Raw genomic sequence first — 18,540 nt, forward strand, 5'->3', positions numbered from 1 at the left:
GAGCCTTACTGTATTTTCATGTCATTGCCCAATACATCCATTTTGTTGGTGTTACCTTCAGAACATCCACACCCAACCACCCTCCCCAGAGTCTCCACCCAAGGCTGAGTCGTCACCTCTACTCAGCTACCTAGGTGAACACGCTGGTGGCTGCAGCGTTCCCACCCTAGCCTTTCACAAGTCTTCAAAGAGCACCGTTCCTCCAGCGAAGTCTCCAGTAGGTTCCCGTCTCACTAAGCAAAAACCTTCCAGTCCCTCCTCACTGCTGGAGTTCCAGGACACCAGACTCACCTACTCTGACTTCATCTCCCACTGCTCGCCCATGCTCACACCATTCCTGCCACAGTCTCGGGCTGAAGAGCAGCCCTCACATCCTATGACTTGGCTGACTTTGAGATGATGTTTTATTAGAGGAGATAGTGCCGTACTCAGCATCACTTTGCAATTTCCCTGCTTCAAGCATCTGTGGCCATATGGGTGTCCTTTGCTGTCGTCTGTCCCTGACAAGACTGTACAGGAAGGGCTTTGCCACTCGCAGGGGTGCATTCAGTGCCAAGGCCGGGGCTTTGCAGTCAGAGTCTCAGTAGATATTTACTGAGGGGATAAATAAGTGAAATAGCCGTCTGGCTGCCGAGTGGAGGGTTCGGGTGAAGGCTTTCTTTCTTCTGGAATATGGCAGATAATCTCGACGAGGAGACTACAGTGAGGGCAAGACAATGACAGTCCCACAGTAGTCACAAAGTGTACAAGGAAGGACTCCATGGCTGAGGGTAGCAATTCTCCCCCAGGGAGGCAAAGTCACCCAGAATACACCCCCGGAACAATCAGATTAAGGACATAAGGTGCAAGCAAGGCGAGAGCTTTTTTTTTTAGGTTCCCTTGTGAGGTTCTGATAAACCCTCCATCAGAGCCACATGGCAAAGGAAGAATCTCAAAAGGCATGTGGTAAAATACTCAGAGAAGAAAAACAACACATATCTGATCCTTTAAAAACCACATACCTGACTGGGGACTCAAAAATATGGTTGTTTTTTGTTTCTTTTTGTCTTCATGTAAAAGCTCTGCCTAAAAAAAGGAATAGACTGGTTTACAAAAACTGAAGGTAAAAGTAACAGAAGCAGTCTCAAAGTGTATCCAAGAGCTGGGATTAGGCATATGGGTGGCAGATGTTTGCACATTAGTCGTCCAGCAAGCCCCTGCTACCAGGGCCCAACAAGCCCTACCACACAGTGCATGGGCGCAGAAGGAGTAAGCACACAGGGCAGCCGGGAGACCCAGCACACTGCTCCAAGCGCTCCAGAAGACTGGGGGGTGGGGGTGGGGGAAGAGCAGGCAGAGCGAACGGGGCTCCTTTCTCAGGTCTGGGCTGGCTTTTACCTGAGCAACTGGTCTCAAAGGACTAGGTGAAGGGTATCCAGACACATAATCTGACTTACACACACCTACAGAAAGAAAGGAACACTTTTCGTTCCCATGTTAAATAGAAAGCAACAGCCTTGTTTGCACAAAGAAAAAATTTCTGTTGATGTGATGATGGAATTCCACACAGTCCACTGAAGGAATGACAGGGAAGGGCGGAACTCTGGGGACAGAGACAACTGATTATTTTAATTACCACCAAGCAGCATTTGTCACACTCTAGCTCCCCGTGTCTCTCCTGCCCTCGAGTGCTGACTGTTGACAGTAGCTGTGAACACTACATATGCAGGTTTCCAGAACCGCCATTCTCACGCTTGTGTGTGTGTGGGGGTGTATGTATGTGTATCTGAGTTCATTCAAGAGTAGTCCATTCTGGTTTGGGGGGGAAGGGTGTCTCACTGGGATTCCATTAGTTAGGCTAAGCTATCTGGTTAGTGAGCCCAAGGATCTGCCTGCCTCTGCCTCCCCAGTACAGGGTTAAGAGCATTCACTGCAATGCCCTGCTTTTCATGTCCACACTGGGAACAGAGGCCAGGTCCTTGTGCAAGCACTTTGTTAGCGGAGTCGTCTCCCTAGGTCCCACTCTACCAGTTTTGAGACATACTGGTCAGTAATTTAAGGCTTGCTGCCAGACAAAGGAATGCACCTGTGGGGGCAATACAGGAAGATTACGCTGAAGGAAGAGGAGAAGGGGACCACAAAGATCTGTTTCATGCTGTTTGTAAACACAGCCTTGAGTCTTTATCCAATACAGAGTACAAGAGGAACTTCGAGAAAACTATTAAATTGTATCCATATTGTCTAGTTCCAACTAGGTTTAAGGAGGCTGTTGTCTGAGGCCACCTTTAACTATACTTAACTTTGAAATAGTGCCTAATTGACCCTGAGTAGCATGTTGACTAAATGTTAACATGTCACTATTTTAATTTCTTTAAATCACACCTCCTTATAAAGAGAAATCAAGGCAAATATTGGGGCTAAGTTCCAACCTCTTAGAAGAACAAGGCTGACTCAGGCCGTGGAAGCCAGTCAAAGCTGTATCATTCATAAATATTCAAGCATTACTTAAAATAAAATGTTAAAACACATTCTTTCTATATTAGGCTCCCTTAAAAATAAATAAGGATGAACTGGGCATAATAGCATATGCACGTAATCCCAGAACTCAGGAGGCAGCGGGATTCTGAGGTTAAAACCAGCTGGGACCACATAGCAAATTCTAGGCTGGCTTTGACTACAATAGTGATTCTCTGTCTCAAAAACCCAAAGAAATAAAAAAAAAAAAAAGAGAGAGAGAGAGAGAGAGAGAGAGAGAGAGAGAGAGAGAGAGAGATCTAAAACTTTCAGATGTAAACACCGAGAGGATCTTTCAGGCAGACCTGGTATCTAAAATGCAAGAGTGCAACAGTGTTCCCAGCACATGCACACGGTGTCTGGAGGGAAGTGCTGCCCTAACTAACACATTCAGCAAATGTGCAGCAACAATTACCCTCTAGGGCTCCTCTCTACACTAACCCAAATTCACCCAGGCTTATTCTAAGGACCAGTACAGTCTATAGGTTGTTTTGAAGACTATAACTTATACAGGTTAAAGGTGCCCAGACTCTGTTTAAAAAGGTCCCATGACAGACATAACGTGTTCAGTAAAAATAACCAGCTCACTCACATGCTGCAACATAAAGGTTCAATACGTGGGGGTGGTGTGATTTTAGGCTCAAGGCAGGGTCACACTATGTTCCCTGGATGTTGTCACTCCCGGGCTAAGGTGACCTTCTGCTGCAGCCTCGTAAGTAGCTCCAGAAGATCTGTGGATGACTCTGAGCTGTGGGCTGTTAAGACAATTTCCCCTTCATCCTAAGAAGAGCTATCTATGGTCACTGACAGAAAGGTATTTAAATTAGAGGGCTAAAGACGAGATCCACCCACAGCTCTCTGCAGACACGAACCCTGTCAGCGTTCTCCTATTCTCTTTCCTACGCACCTGCTCAGAGTATGTGGATGAGAAAGTGAGCGGCTCATTGGTACACGGTGGCATCTTGAGATAAGCTCGGCTGCTGCCTCCCCTGGTGACTAGGCAGTGCGCACAGTGAGCAGCGGCATGCCTCTCGCTGTAACGTGTTCACTGGCTACGGAGACTACGCCTATGAGGGCTGGAGATGAGCCAACTGCCACTTCACTGACAATCTTACACTTTCCTAAGACTAAGGAATAAGCAGTTAAGTCATACAGAGGGTGTCAGGGAGACGCCACTTCCTTACAGCATGATCTTTGCTGAGTATAGAAATTTCCTAAAGAAACCAATACAAAATGTGAAAAACTCTAAAAAGGTTAACATCCCTTGAGCATAGACATCAAGGTCTCTGAAGGGGTGTCTATACCTGGAGAGCCTCTGAACTGTGGGCATTCCTTTTTAATGTGCCCTTCTCTTCCACAGATGAAACAACGTTTTTCTCTTAAGTCTTTGTCATCCTGTCTCTTCCATTTCTCCACAGGTGTCCTGAGAATCTTCTCCCGCCCCAGGTCTACAACTGCCCTCGATGGCTTTGCTTTTGAAGCTGCGCACTGTGTGGGCTTGTCTTCTTTTGTTGACACCTCCTTTTCTGTATACTTGTTCGGAATTTCTTTGTCCTCTTTACTTCTTTTTTCTTTGTTCTCGGAGTATCTTTGGTTTGGGGTATCTTCCTGGTCTCGCCGTCGCCTCACTCTATCAAAGATAAAATACTAATAGGAAAAGTGTCTATGGAAACTTAACAAAATATCAAGTTATGTCCAGATGCAGAGATAACCAGGACCAGAAAGCCCAAAGCCTGTCTGCCACACGCTGCGAAGCCAGCGCTCACTGCTGAGCCAATGCCTGCTTTGATGACCCGTGTGATGAAACTCACATCATCACATGATTTGTGTTCATCAGACTTTCTGATGCATTGGCCTGTCACTAGGCAGTGAAAGTCTGAACTGAAACTTGAATTTCAAAGACAATTTTAACAATGGTTTTGAAGAGGTTTATCTAAATAAATGTGGGTCACTTTTCCCTTCATTTTATTTTTTAGAAGTAATTCTATTTTAAGTATATGTACGTGTACCATGCATATGCAAATGCCCACGGAAGCCCTGGGATTGGAGTTAAAGGCATGGTCCACCAGACACAGGCACTAGGGATGGAGCTGGGGCCCACAGCATGGGCAGCACGTGCTCCTAACTTCTGAGCCATCTCTTTAGTCACATCTGTTTTATTTTTTTGAGAGAATGTGACATATAGCCTAGGATGGCTTCAGATTCCCTTTGTAGCTGAGGCTGGTCTTGAACTCATGATCTTTTTTCAGCCTCCCAAGTGCACAGAGTCCCTGTAAACAGCACCCAAGTATCAAGACCATTTCTTTCTGCACTACTGATCACTAGCATGCCACAGTGCATTTTGAAATAAGAATAGCACTGCCCAGTTAATAGCAACACCACTGTCAGTCAGGAGCACAATGGTCCAAGCAGACCATAAGAAATATCCCCCTGCCTCTCACCAACACCATCAGGATACTGCGTGGTGCCTAGGCTCAAAGTAACCATTAATGACTAAGGTAATTTAAAACCAGGGAAGAGCAGCTGGCCTGGAGGGTGGTCACCTTCATGTGAGCCAGCCCTCAGCATCTGCACACGGGGATCACTTCGTTGTGCTTTTTTAAAAAAAAATTATCTGAAAAATGCTCCATTTCAGAGGCTTATTTCCTCTTTTCCTCTGTATCAACAGACTCGCCTTTAGAAACTAGTGCAGCAAGGAAACAGAAGCAAGGCTACCCCGTGTCAACATGTGCTTACTTTCTCCTCATGGGACAGTCCTTCATGAAGTGTCCGATTTTTCCACAGATTCGGCAACACCTGTCATTGGGAGCCAGTTCTCCCTCAGTTAGGACATCTGGATCAAAAAAGTATTCCTACAAGAACAGAGCTGTGTAAAAGAACAGCAAACAGGACCACGGCACACCACATAACCAGTGCGAGAACAGGTAAGGATTTAATATTTGTATTGTTCATCCCAAACAAGGCCTTGACACCAGTGACCAGTGAGAGGCATGAATGATAGACTGACCTAAACCTAGTTGGAAGATACTGACAACAAACACACAGACACACACAGACACACAGACACACAGACACACAGACACACAGACACACAGACACACACACACACACACACACACACACACACACACACACACACACACACACGGCTTCAATACAAAAGGAGGAGCCAAGGCCATGCGTAGAGGTTGTCAGGAAACAAAATGGCAGTGAACTGAGAAACATAATCTACGTCGTGCAAATTCTACACTAAGGCAAAGTAAAGAGCTACATGCTAGTCCTGGTGCTGCTGTGCGCTTCTGAAGAGAAAGAAACAGAAGGTCCACTCCAGTGTCTGCTGTAGGAGTTGTGGGAGGCTGCGTCCTGCCTACACACTTAGGGAAGAAAGTACTCATCTTAGCAGACTGTTCAGGGGAAGGAGTTCTTGAACAAGCGTGAGACACACTACTGTAGATGCCCAGAGTAGTATCTGACAGGAACCTGACAACACTATGCTAAAAGTACCTACACGCCCACATGTAGAAGTTGCAGCAAAGTCTTCCTGGGTGGAGGAAGGGAATGAGACGCTGTTATTTAAAGGGGACAAAGTTCTAGACAGAGGGAAGGAATAGATTTGGAGAGACTGTGGGGGCCGCAGTCAATAATACATATTTCAAATGCCACACCACAGAAGGACACAGGAGAAGATGGTATGTCAATCATCTTTACTCAACCATCCTTGACTGCATACTTATGGGTGGTTACAATGTGCACCTCAGTGGCTCTCTGGCATTTCTAACAGAAACTCACCATTTTTGAAGGGTAGTCCTTTGGAAATCCTTTGACTGGAATTCCAAATACTCTTCTACCATTGATAAAAGCTTTCATTATAAAATTTGTCACTGTAAAGAAATAAAGCAGGAATTCAGTTGCAGGCATCACGGGAACAGGAGATTGCACAAAGTTTACAGACAAGAGCAACTTACTTTTTCTTGATAATCCAGCACCAAGATTGTGGTTCAAATCAAAGGGATCTGAGTGAGAAAAAGAAAGAGACAAGAAGATAACAAGTAGGACATGCTGCCATCCATCCTTAACCTAGGTCCACACAGCAAGAAGAGAGCGCTGCCTCTTTGCCGACTAGTAAGAGGTATGCACAGCTGAGCAAAAGGCAAACCTACATATAAGGCAGGATCTCCCGAAAGCATTAAAAAGAAAGGAGCATCCTGTCATCTTTATACAGTCCTTCAGGTTATACATGCTGTCCCATGTCATCTTTATAGTGTTTACACCTCCACCCAGAGCCCAGGCTAAATTCGCAGCTCTGCATCCAACACTATCATAAGAAATGAAGTAATCATGAAGTGCACACACCATCTAGACACCAGCGCATGGTAAGAAAGTGGATCCTATGAGACCAAGAAGACACTTCCTCAGCTACTTCCCAGCTCATAAAAGCATTTAATCTTCCTTTTGTCTCTGTAAAAATGATACTCGAATCATCAATGCTCCAATGGACCCTTAAATTCATAGGATGACCTGATCCGTCTGCCTCGGCCTCCAGTGCTGGAGTGACAGGTTTGAGCACCAGGCCCAGTTAGAAAAAGCCTCTCCCTATGGTCAGCACTGACAAACTATTACAGTAAGCAAAGGTCTAAAATTCATTTCTAGTGGCATTCTCCAACCTTCAGTAAGGTTTTATTTTAGTTTTAAATTATTTTAACTTTATTATAAAAAAGACCCTTGCAAATACATAAAACCATCACACACCAAAACTAACCAGACCCAAAGTCCATACAACTCAATGAATCTCTATTCAGTTAGAACAGGCTTTCAAAGTGGAAGCTGTGGGCTCCTCACTCTTTCACACATTCAGTTTTAAATGCTTCGTGCACTCACCCACGACCAAAAACAATTAAAACAAAACAACAAATCCACGACAGACTCAGAACGAGAAGAACAGCTGGCTCTGGGTTTAATGCCCACTGCCTTGAAGTGACCTCATCTCTACTGCCCCCCCTCCCCCACGGGTTCTGCTGAACCAAGACTTCTGGACTCGTGAGAGGCCCCACCTGAAGGCATCAGTTATTTAAAATGAGCATTTCAGATGGTGTGGGCCACAGCAGGGCTGCTGCGCTGCACGCTCTGGGCCTCAGGTCAGTAGCTGCCCACAAAAGCCATCCTGCCAGGAAAGAGTGCACGGACACATTCACAGTTTAGACTCCACGACAACTCACAGGCTCTGCACACCACCCCTCCGTTTGCTAGTCCAACATACCACTTCTAATTTGACTTTACTCCTACCTTCAATAACGATGTATTTTGAGGTCCATTGTTTCTTAAAGGTCGTGAGCAGACTTTTTCTTCTGATGCTGATCACATGTTCCTTAAAATCAAACTCCTCCGTATAGAAACGGAGAAGTCCCAACCACAGCTGCCCAACAGATTCTGTATTTTTTCCATATTCTGGCCAACAAGTGGGCTAGAGACAAAAGGGAACAAGGGATGTCACTCCACCGTAAAATGTTAACAGCTGTACACAACTGCACCCCAGGAGGAAAAACCTGGACTGATCAACTCGCTTATAAACACAAAAATGTCATTGCTTGAGTTCTCATTCACCTTTGTTTTTTGTTTGTTTGTTTGTTTTGTTTTTGTTTTCTTTGAGTTTTTGAGACAGCGTCTCACTATGTAGCCCTGGCTGTCCTGGAACTTCCTTTGTAGACCAGGCTGGCCTTGAACTCACAGAGATCCGCCTGCCTCTGCTTCCCAAGTGCTGGGATTAAAGGTGTGCGCCATGCCTGATTTCCTTGTGTCTTTTAAAGCAGCGTTTACATGAGCGCATCAAGCTCCTCTGTTGGCAGTGTCTCAGAATTTGACGGTGGAGACTCCGTGAAGAAGCTTGGGTGCTGTGCAGTCAGCAGGGCAGAACTCAGTGCGAATCAACACAAAGTCTTAGAGAGAATCACAGCCCGGAGTTGGTGGCGCACGCCTTCAATCCCAGCACTCGGGAGGCAGAGGCAGGAGGATCTCTGTGAGTTCGAGGCCAGCCTGGTCTTCAGAGTGAATTCCAGGACAGCCTCCAAAGCCACAGAAAAACTGAAAACAAACAAAAACCACAAAAAACCAGAATCACGCTGCAAAAATTTGTTCCCTTGGAATAGTTACTACCAAAAACCAGTTGACACTGATGAAATCCTGGGTACAGTGCCTAAAAACACAGCTAGCTTAGTGAAAGGGAACACTTGTGAACGCCAGTCTTCACTCTCACAACAGACAGATGTGACAACTCTATACCAAGGTAATCACAGCACAGAACAGAACAACTTTTAGTCAAGGGTTAGGAAAATCTTTACCTTAAAATACTCACCAATTCATCTATTTGATCAAAAAAGTAAATATTCCAGCCGTCAACAAGTATTTCTGGTTTCTTTTCACCTTTGTATATCTGAAATTAAATTTCAAAGCATTAGTACAGAATGAAAAACTAACGCACTGCTACCCAGACATCCAGGGAAAGTTAAAGACTTGACTACAGAACTACAGCACTAGCAGAGGCAGACTGCTCTGCAGAGGACACAGGCCCCGTGGGTACCTCTTGAAGCACAGGGATGACAGGTGGAGACCTCTGCTGAAGGAAATATAGCACCATTAGCGTGTACGCATAGGATGACAAGCTGCCTCGGGACGCGTCACCGATGTCGCACATCTAGAGGAAGGAGACAGCGCTGTCAAGACCACCATTTCTACTCAGGCTGCAGTCACCCTGTTACCTCATTCGAGGAGCTAAAGCAAAACCACATTTCTGAAAATGAGAATATGTCAGCTAAAGCAACCAACTCAAAAATAAAACTGAACTCAAGAAAGCAGTGGACTGCTAGTCTCGGCAGTACTACCATGAAAAACTAAAAGACATCAAACCAGGTGTGGCGATGCACGCCTTTAAGCCTAGCACTTGGAAGACAGAGGCAGGAGGATCTCTGTGAGTTCAAGACCAGCCTGGTCTATATCGCAAGTTCCAAGCTAACCTACTATGTGTGCAGGGCGGTAGTGTCACACTTATGCTTTACGAGGTTTGCAAACATAGAACAATTTCCAGAGAAGCCACAAGCAGCAGCATACCCACCTTTGTGAACACTTTCATGGTGTAGCACAAGTATTTCACTCTGGGGTCAATGGCTGAGTATGCAGACAAGAGTCTTGTGTTATGAAGAGCCTATGGAAAAGGAAAGGGCACCATGAGGCTTTGAAAGCATTTTGACCTAGAAAGGTTCACACCATAATACATTTTAGAAAGTTCTTTCTGTCTTTCTGAGATAAGGTGTGTTAATCTAAGAGATAATGACAAATACATGCAACTTGTGATTAGTCTGAAGAAACTTTTAAAAAGCCATTAAAATAAACAAGGTAACACAGGGCTGTCATCCTAGCACTTGGAAGATGGAGGCAGAAATACAATAAGGAGTTTCTAAATAGAACTAAGATTATCCTTTTCCCTTTGGCACCATTTGAGTAAAATGGTCTCACGTCCCCTTGGGCCTGGAAGCAGTCACAAGTGAGGCCAAAAAGGAGGGACAAGGAACACAAACCAAATTACAGTCGAGGCCAAGCCAGGGCGACAAACCTGCTCCTCCGACCTTGTGCAAAGTGAATCTTTACTTGCGCTCACGTGTGTATGCGCACCCCCCCATGCACACACACATGTGCACACACACAAACTCTCACACTTAAACGGTGAGCATTTACCAACTCACTGACAAGAGTGAGGATGGAATGCCAGGCAAACATCCTACCACGGAGCTACACTCTCAGCCCCTTGGATATGAATAGCTACGCAACTCACCACAGTCCCAGCCTCAGAGTACTACAAGGCACAAGGCACACACCATGCACCCAGATAATTCCCAAAGAGAGAAGAAAGCGAGGGCAGAGAGCTGCCTCAGCCATGTGGGGCTAAGGCTGAGCAGCCAAAATGACGGACAGGGTAAGGAGGATGAGATAAACGCCTCATCTCACTTACTTATGTTTAAAGAGACATTTATCCCTCTTTATCTCCCTAAAGAAAATGCCCAAAACGCCAGGCACGGGAGTCTATGCTTGTAATCTTAGCACTTGCTGAGTGGAGCCAGGAGCTCAAAGTTACCATCAGCTGCACAGGTCACGGCTAATCACGGCATCATGAAGCCCTGTCAACCCCCACTCCTATCCCTGCAGAAAGAAAGAATGGACGCAAGGAAGCAAGCAAAAAGAAAGATTAAAAAAAAAAAGACAAAAAGCACTCAAGAACGAAAACAGGAGGTTCACAACATGGTGAGTGAGAGGTGAGACTGGGCAAGGCTAGTCTGTGAGACTCGTCAAAGACAGACGGCTGGCCCAACCCTGGAGACCTTACCAGTGTGTTATACAAGCTGATGTCGACCTCCAGACCACTTCTTAGATGGAAGAACTTCACAATGGGCACCTTTGCTGTTGTGATGGGCAGGATGTTCCTCAACCCTATGAGGGAAATAAGACGTGTGATTAAACCCAACAACTGGGCAGAGAAGGTCCTCATGTTACTGCCCCACGATAAACAGACCTAACTTTATCTGTCTCAGTGCATTCATTACAACTCATCAACAACGTCTCTTACTAAATAACTAGGAAGACACCTGGCAAAGTCTGTATCTATTCAACACATATTTGATAACTGAATCACAAGAACCAAAAAGTCCACCGTCCTCCACATAAACCAGCTGGCTCGTGAGAAGCTGCAAACGCGTGTGGCGGCGGGGCTGTTTCCAGAGGAATTACTGGGGCCTACACACGAGTTCCACCACCCTTTCCATTTGACCAGGGGCCCATGGAGCCATCCGATCATGCTTGACACAGTGGTCACCACAGACTAGAGCAATGGATGGAAAAGGAAGGAACGACCCGCAGTGGGCGAGGAGACGGCCTGAGCTACGCTCTGAGCATGCTGGAGTAGTGGAGGGGGGAGGGCATCTACCTGGTAAGGAAAATGGCACAAAAATGCTCCAGGGCCCTTACGTGACTCTATGCAGGCAGGAAAATGGCAGGAAAAATGTGCTATAACAAACAGAGGGAAACTGAGAAGAACTGTCCTTGAGGCAAAGAAGCCAATGTGTTAAGTACGGAGAATCATGGACCATTGAGTTGAACCGTGTTTCTGGCAAACAGTGGACCAGAGGCACAGGGACAGAAGCAGGGTGGCCACTCCTGAAGAACATCTGGGCTTGAAATGCATGCTGGCCCGAGAATGCAAGGACAAGGGATGCATGCTTCAGGCTGCCTATATGAGCAAGAAGAGGGTGCTCTCAATTCCCATGGGCCTAACGTAATGGGGGTACACGGAGGACCCTCCACAACCAGGCTTTCAACTTCACCACAGAGGCCACTCAGGAACGCACAGTGGTAAGCTGTGGGGCAGGGCCTTGGGTTAAAGCTGGACAACCCCAGCTTCACTGGCTGCGCACAGGTCAGGCTAGCAGGCATTTGCCTGTTGTGCTGACAGCACAGAAGTCAGTGCTCAAGTCTAGAAGGGGTTTAGAGTAAGAGCAGGTAGAGGCAGTGGAATGGAAATGCAAAAACAAAGAAACAAAAAACAAAACAAACAACAACAAACCCGAATTCACACAGCATAGAACCAGAGGGAAGTCTGTGATTGAGAATCTCCACAATTTGCTGTGCCTCTCTCTCTTTAAGGAATCTGCCATGATTGACCTCTCTTGACACTCCCAAACCTGTCCTCCGAGACTCCCCCTTGCATGTCACCTCGGCTCCTGTTTCTACCCAGTGCAATCAAGTTTTATGCCGAACTTCAGCTCCCCCGAATACCACCAAAGGAGAGACACAGGTCTTTTCACGTTTGTGCTGTCCTTCAATAACCACCACTTGTAATTATAGAGCAGGCATTCAATACCACAGCTGGGGAGACTGCCTCTAAAGGCATTAGCTTGTGGGCAGAGCCCTCTAGTTTCTATTAAATTCTCTAGATCCTATTTCTATCATACAATTCTCTGTATGAATGACTACACAGAGCAGTTTCCGTTCTAAAAACAACCACTGAACATAGTTTGTCTTTACGAAATCTACACTGAGGATGCTTAGGACAGGGCGTGTCTATCTCAGCCCAGTGGTCCAGAAAAGGACCCAGAGCAAGTAGGGTGAGCTACAGTAAATGTCAAGAGTCCAACTCAGTCCTAAACGCTAAAGACATCCGACTCTAGGAACTTCAGTTTCTTTGCATAATCTGAGAATCCAAACAAAACTTATCTTTACAGATGGACTCTTACTTGTGAAATATCTTCTCAATATACAAAGGAAATTATTCCTGTGTTGTGTGTGTGTGCGCACACGCTTGTGCATGCGTGCACACCCATGAGTGTGTCCACAAGAACAGAGGTCATGCTATTCACCTTCATTCTTTATCCTCAGAACTGAAGTTTAAGAAATTAATGTTTGAGGCTGGATGATGGCAGCTCACACCTTTAATCCCAGCACTCAGGAGGAAGAGGCAGGCGGATCTCTGTGAGTTTGAGGCCAGCCATGTTTAAGACAGAACTGGGGTACTTCAGGGGTAGAGTGCTTGCCTCTGCTGAGCAAGGGTTCAAATTCGACCCCAGCAAGAGACAAGCAAGCAGACAGACACACATTTTCACTATTCTGGTCACAGCATTTCAGGTTTGTATGCCACTAGCAGGACCTACACACTGTACGGCTCTAAATGCTTCAGAAACTACCTGGAGCAGCCTTCTAGATCTGTAGCGAGAACAGATGCAGCCATGTTAAGCGTCCTGCATATGACTCACAGAGTGCTGAGATGGGATGCAAACACAACCCACTACATCTGTATCCTCTCCACCATGCGCCACAGATTTCAGCAGTGTCTACAGCTGGATTCACACACGAGGCACAAAGTGACTTCACCTCTCACCTGCCTTCTATACGCTTTGTAACAGAGAGAAAACAGCTAGCACCAACCTCACAGTCATCACTACCAATTCTCTTCCATATTAGACCACAGAACAGTTTAGTGATACCAATACTACATGATTTCATAGATGAGAAGGCATTCCTTCTCATTGGCATGAATAAACTCTAAATACATAAAACTAAAGAGAAGGTAGAAAGCACTCTTGAGGAGTGTGGAGAGGTACCTGAGTGCTTCCTGAGGACTCTTGCCAGCTCCTCAATGGTCCGTACGCAGTCCAACCCCTGCAGCAAAGGCACAGAGAGAAATGGGAGCTAAATCAGGAGACAAGCTGGGCCTGCGGGCACACACCTGTCATCTTAGCTACTCGGGAGACTGAGAGAAGACAGTCAACAATTGAAGGGCTGTCTGGGCCGCACAGCAAGTTCAAAGCCAGCCTGGGTGACTTAGTGAGACTCAGGAGAAGGGTGGGGATAGAGCTCAGTGCTAGAGTGTGCTCGTTTAGCTGGTGAGGCTCTGGGTCAGACCCCAAGCAAAGGAGGCTGGGCCCCACACTGTGACAGCTTCTGTCACCTGCGCAGGCAGTGAGGTTCATTCCACCCATCTTTCTTCTCACTTTTCTGTGTGAGCACGTGTCACTGAGTGTGGGCACACACCTGTCAGGATGATACATGTGTGAAACAGAGCATGCATGGAAGTCAGAAAACAACTTTTCCAGAGTGAGTTTTCTACTTCCACTGTGGGACTCAGGCACTGACGCCAGGCATCAGAATCCCGCTGAAGCACTTTCATCTGTCCAGCTGACGCATCAAGCCCAATTTCAGATGGTTTTTATGTCCCTTTGAGTCGAATGTCAGTTACTATACATACAAAACACCCTAAAGATATGCAAGCCTCTAAACAAGCCTTAATTGCTTTTGGATGTACAACAAAAGTCCGAATCAGAGCTTGCAGAAAGGACTCGAGCCATGAGAACGATCTCATTTGGAAGAATACCTCAGGCATGGATATGAGAGAGGGCTTCTGTATTTGGTCTCATTTATGCCTGGCAGATCTGCGCAGTTTAGTTAAGAACTGATGGCTTGCTGTGGAAAGTGACTCAACTCAGGTAGTTTCCCTGTGGGACCGGCCATAATTAAAGTCACACAGTAATTTGGAATAGTATTTTGGCCAAGTCCTTCTTCATGTTTTTGCTGTTTTCTAGACCACAGCCTGTGCAGCACAGGCTGACCTCAAGACTCAAGGCCCTCTTGCCTGTGCCTCCCAAACTTTGGGATGCAAGCACATACCACTGTGCCTTCAAGTAAAAAACGTGTTTGTGATTCCCATCTGCATAAGTCCTTCTGACGGTTACACAGATCCTACAACTTTAGAAATGCTGTCAAAAGTAGTTTATAAACCACATTAGTGAGAGCCGACCTTGAGGAGACATAGTGGGTCATTCCATATCTGGGCTGTTTTCCTGAAGTCAGAAACGCCCTTGGAATGCAGACTCAGAGCAAAGCCAGGGAAGAGCTCCTGAGCAGCAGCAGTGCAGGCACCAGATCAACAGCTTCTATGGGACCATCATTTAAAACAAAGGATCCCCAGTGACAGGTGTAACTCAGCGCATGGCCCACCTGGAATGCCTGAGGCACTTATCAGAGGAGAGAGGGAGGGGGAGAGAGAGAGGGAGGGAGGGAGGGAGGGAGGGAGGGAGAGAGGGAGAGGGAGAGAGAGAGGGAGGGAGGGAGGGAGAGAGAGAGGGAGAGAGGGAGAGAGAGAGGGAGAGAGGGAGAAGGAGAGAGGGGGAGGGAGGGAGGGAGAGAGAGAGGGAGGGAGGGAGGGAGAGAGAGGGAGAGAGAGGGAGAGGGAGGGAGGGAGGGAGGGAGGGAGGGAGAGGGAGAGGAGAGAAAGCAGCCACAGTAAACACATACAGGACTGAGTGAGGCACTATGCTAATAAATCTGTGCCAACAGGCTGTGTCACGATGGCACAGGCCATAACCCCAGGAATCAGAGGCTGAGGCAGGAAAATCAGGAGTTCCAGACTAGCCTGGACTATACAGCAGCCCCATCTTCAAGAAGAGGGGAAAAATCAAAACAACAACAAACCAGGCTCTAAGCTGCATTTCAGCTGTCTGCTGACACATGTGATCCAAGCCACCCAAGAGAGAGCTCCCCAAAGCAACAGGGGGAACAGAAATGATTACTTAGCTACCAAAGTACATGTCTTGGTACTGATAAGACCAAGTTTGCCTCAAATCTAGACCCTGAGCTGTAGAGTGAATACTCACCGTGTGTAAGCAACCCAACACCATAGACAACTCTGGGAGGACATGTGCCCTGGTCTAGTGGCTAAGCCAATGGGTACTGGTGAAGGTAGGTGGTCTGGCTTCACAGCATCCAGTGCAATTTGTACTACACTGGGCAGTCCCTTCAGAGCTACCTGGTCAGTGTTGCTCTGAGACAGGCTCTTGCTAGGCAGCCCAGGCTGACCTTGACCTTCTAGCAATCCTCCTCCATCAGACTCCCAGGTGCTAGGACCACAGCGTGCACCACCCACGCCCAGCCAGAGCTCTCTACTCCTCACATCCCCCGAGCGGGTCAACGCAGGTGTCAGAGGCTGTGCTCCGTGGTGCACTGCATGTGGAATGCCCCGGCACATTCCAGATGCCTCACAGCTCTGCCAGTGAGGACGGCGCTAACCACATGTTCACAGCACATGTGTGTTCACGTGGCAACCGTACCTCAGCAGTCTCATGTCCGTTAATTGTCATACAGACGTCAAGGTCACTCTGTTTGAACCCAAATCCATTTTTGGAGGAGCCAAACAAGCTCAATTTAGTTCCTGTTAGGGACAGATGACAAGTAATAGCTCATTACCTGAGTACATTTAATTGTTGTTTTAATGAACCCAAAATACCAATTGCTAATTATCCTATCTCATAATTGAGGTCTTTCAACGTTCTTATTACAATTATGTGTTTATTTACTGTGTCTGTGTGCACGTGTGGAGGGCGGAGGGCAAGGTGCGGGTCCTGGACTCGGGCCAGCAGGCGTCAAGGTCATTTCCTGCTGCCATCTCGCCAGGCCCATTGCCTTTTTAACCACCATCTGCTCTTAGCGCTCCCCTCGGTTACTGAGATACACATGCTGTATGACATGAAAGATACGTGGATACTGCTGTATGCCCAAATGAAGGATGTTTCAAGGAAAAACGTGGACCATTTAGTACTGTAAGAGCAATGCTTGCAATGTGCTTTAAAAGATTGATTTTTACCTCTGTGTGTGTCTGCATACGTTACTGCATATACCCACAGAGCCCAGAGGTGTCAGAGCCCCTGAAGTTGGTCAGCAAGAACAGCATGTACTTTTTTAATCACTAAGTTCCTGAAAACGTGTGTGACTTACTCTAATTCCAAGTGGATTCACCTCATGTGTGCTGGGTGATCTTACACTGTCACCTTTCTGTTGGTAAACTAGATGTGGTGGACCAACGCTCATCCTGATATATATATTTAAAGCACCTCAACACTGATCTTACTCACCACAAGGGTCTCCCATTGCCTCTAAAGTTAATGTGCCTGAAACACACGTGGTCTCTTTCTTTTTCTAAAGATAAAAAGGTTACTTACCTGGAAAGTCCTGTTTTATGAAACTCTCTAGATTTTGCCGGATATGTTCACGAGCCTGATCTTCTACAAGAGTTGGAGAAAAATCTTCTGTTTAAAAAAAAAAACATATACAATGAATAGGGGAGTGGTTTTTAAAATATAAAGAGTTGATACTGCTAGAAAAGCTGAAAAAAATAGTTTTGAGAAAAAGAAAACTTATAAGCTTCAAAAACTAGATTTTATACCTTCTCAGCAGACAGTGCTAGCAATAAAAAAAACCAAAACAGAAAACAGCATCTGTCAAGCTGACCTTGTGGGACACAGATGTAACGCCAGCAGTGGGAGGTGGGGGGGCGGACGGACCACTTTGAGGGCCGAGTCAGCGAGGGCCACACAGGGAGACCCTGCCTCAGTGAGTCTATCCCTAAGACTTGCTCTTGAGATGGGGCTCTAAACCTGGGCTGACAGAATCCTCTAGAATTCCCACAGAACTGTCCGTGGGCTGTCTTGTTTTTAACTGGGAGCCCGGTTTTCTTTTTTTTTTTAATATCTGAAAACATCTAACAAAACAAAAATATCAATGGTAGCTGGACAATCCTGGATATCTGGGAGGCTAAGACAGAGAAGCACTACTTGAATCCAAGGATTCAGTAACACAGTGAGATCCTGTTAGAGAGAGGGAAGGAGGGATTAAGCTGGGCATGACAGTCCTGCCTATAATTCCGTCATCCAGGAAGCAAAGGAGAGCAAGTTCAGCAGCGGCTTTAGTCACTGAGCAGCAGCAGCTCCTTCTGGAAATAGAAACTGATGCTTCTCTCGGTATCAAGGCTCCTTAAAGAGCCTGCATGCTGCTGTCATTAGTGTTCACTGAAAAGTCCTTCCCTAGGGCTCAGGCGCCATCACAGAGGGGTCAAAGAGTCTGAGGCCACTGGCCATCAGACCACAGCCTCGTCTTCTGGACATGACAGGACTGCTGCATTCAGGGGCTCTCAGCAGCCACACTTGCCTCCCCAAGACCAAGGCACTCCATATTCCAGCATGGAGGGTCAGGGAGCCCTCACGCCTAACTGAGGGGCTGTGACAGGCGATGGCTTCTGGGAGAAGGAGAGTGGCTGTGGCTCCAGCCAGTGGCCCACGGCCAGGAGTCTGTGGGAAGTACAGACTGGAGTCCGAGGGGCAGGAATGGAAGCAGTGAGGAGTGGGGAGTGGATCGGGAGCAGTGGGGTTGGAGCGTCAGGTGGGTGTGACCACGACACACTGTGCGCAGTTCTCAAAGGACCTACTGTAAGGCTGACTTACTGTAGCACTGGATGCAAACTTGGTCTAGGATACTGGAGAACTTGGGAGTCAGTGGTGGCAAAGGTTCCAGCTGGATCCTCTTGAAGTCCTCGGGGCAGTCCTTCTTTAGATGGCCTTCTCGCTTACACAAGCTGCACACTACGGTGGGAGACTGCAGGGGTACGGTGGACCACAACAAGAGAATCTCTGCTAAATGAAGGGTCTTAGAAAAACACTAACTACACATAAACCCTACTGGCCT

The 18,540-nt window shown here is 46.8% G+C and overlaps 1 protein-coding gene across 6 annotated transcripts in view; it reads right to left on the reverse strand.

The window, feature by feature from the left end:
* Tut7 (terminal uridylyl transferase 7) overlaps positions 1 to 18,540 on the reverse strand; it is a 54,746-nt gene that overhangs the window by 5,495 nt on the left and 30,711 nt on the right. For 4 of the 6 annotated variants that reach the window (XM_040756123.1, XM_040756120.1, XM_040756122.1 and 1 more), the window contains exons 14-28: positions 18,300 to 18,450; positions 17,022 to 17,108; positions 16,134 to 16,234; positions 13,632 to 13,689; positions 10,865 to 10,968; positions 9,599 to 9,688; positions 9,068 to 9,181; positions 8,843 to 8,920; positions 7,777 to 7,954; positions 6,459 to 6,506; positions 6,283 to 6,374; positions 5,230 to 5,345; positions 3,798 to 4,123; positions 1,378 to 1,442; positions 1,002 to 1,065 (exon numbers count right to left, since the gene is read on the reverse strand). In XM_040756123.1, the coding sequence (XP_040612057.1) occupies positions 1,002 to 1,065; positions 1,378 to 1,442; positions 3,798 to 4,123; positions 5,230 to 5,345; positions 6,283 to 6,374; positions 6,459 to 6,506; positions 7,777 to 7,954; positions 8,843 to 8,920; positions 9,068 to 9,181; positions 9,599 to 9,688; positions 10,865 to 10,968; positions 13,632 to 13,689; positions 16,134 to 16,234; positions 17,022 to 17,108; positions 18,300 to 18,450 (1,672 nt within the window). The remainder of the gene's footprint in view (positions 1 to 1,001; positions 1,066 to 1,377; positions 1,443 to 3,797; positions 4,124 to 5,229; positions 5,346 to 6,282; positions 6,375 to 6,458; positions 6,507 to 7,776; positions 7,955 to 8,842; positions 8,921 to 9,067; positions 9,182 to 9,598; positions 9,689 to 10,864; positions 10,969 to 13,631; positions 13,690 to 16,133; positions 16,235 to 17,021; positions 17,109 to 18,299; positions 18,451 to 18,540) is intronic. The other 2 variants (XM_040756125.1, XM_040756124.1) reach the window with 2 other exon arrangements.

This window comes from Mesocricetus auratus, unplaced genomic scaffold (genome assembly GCF_017639785.1).
Source record: "Mesocricetus auratus isolate SY011 unplaced genomic scaffold, BCM_Maur_2.0 Super-Scaffold_100013, whole genome shotgun sequence".
In the NCBI taxonomy this organism is placed as follows: domain Eukaryota; kingdom Metazoa; phylum Chordata; class Mammalia; order Rodentia; family Cricetidae; genus Mesocricetus; species Mesocricetus auratus.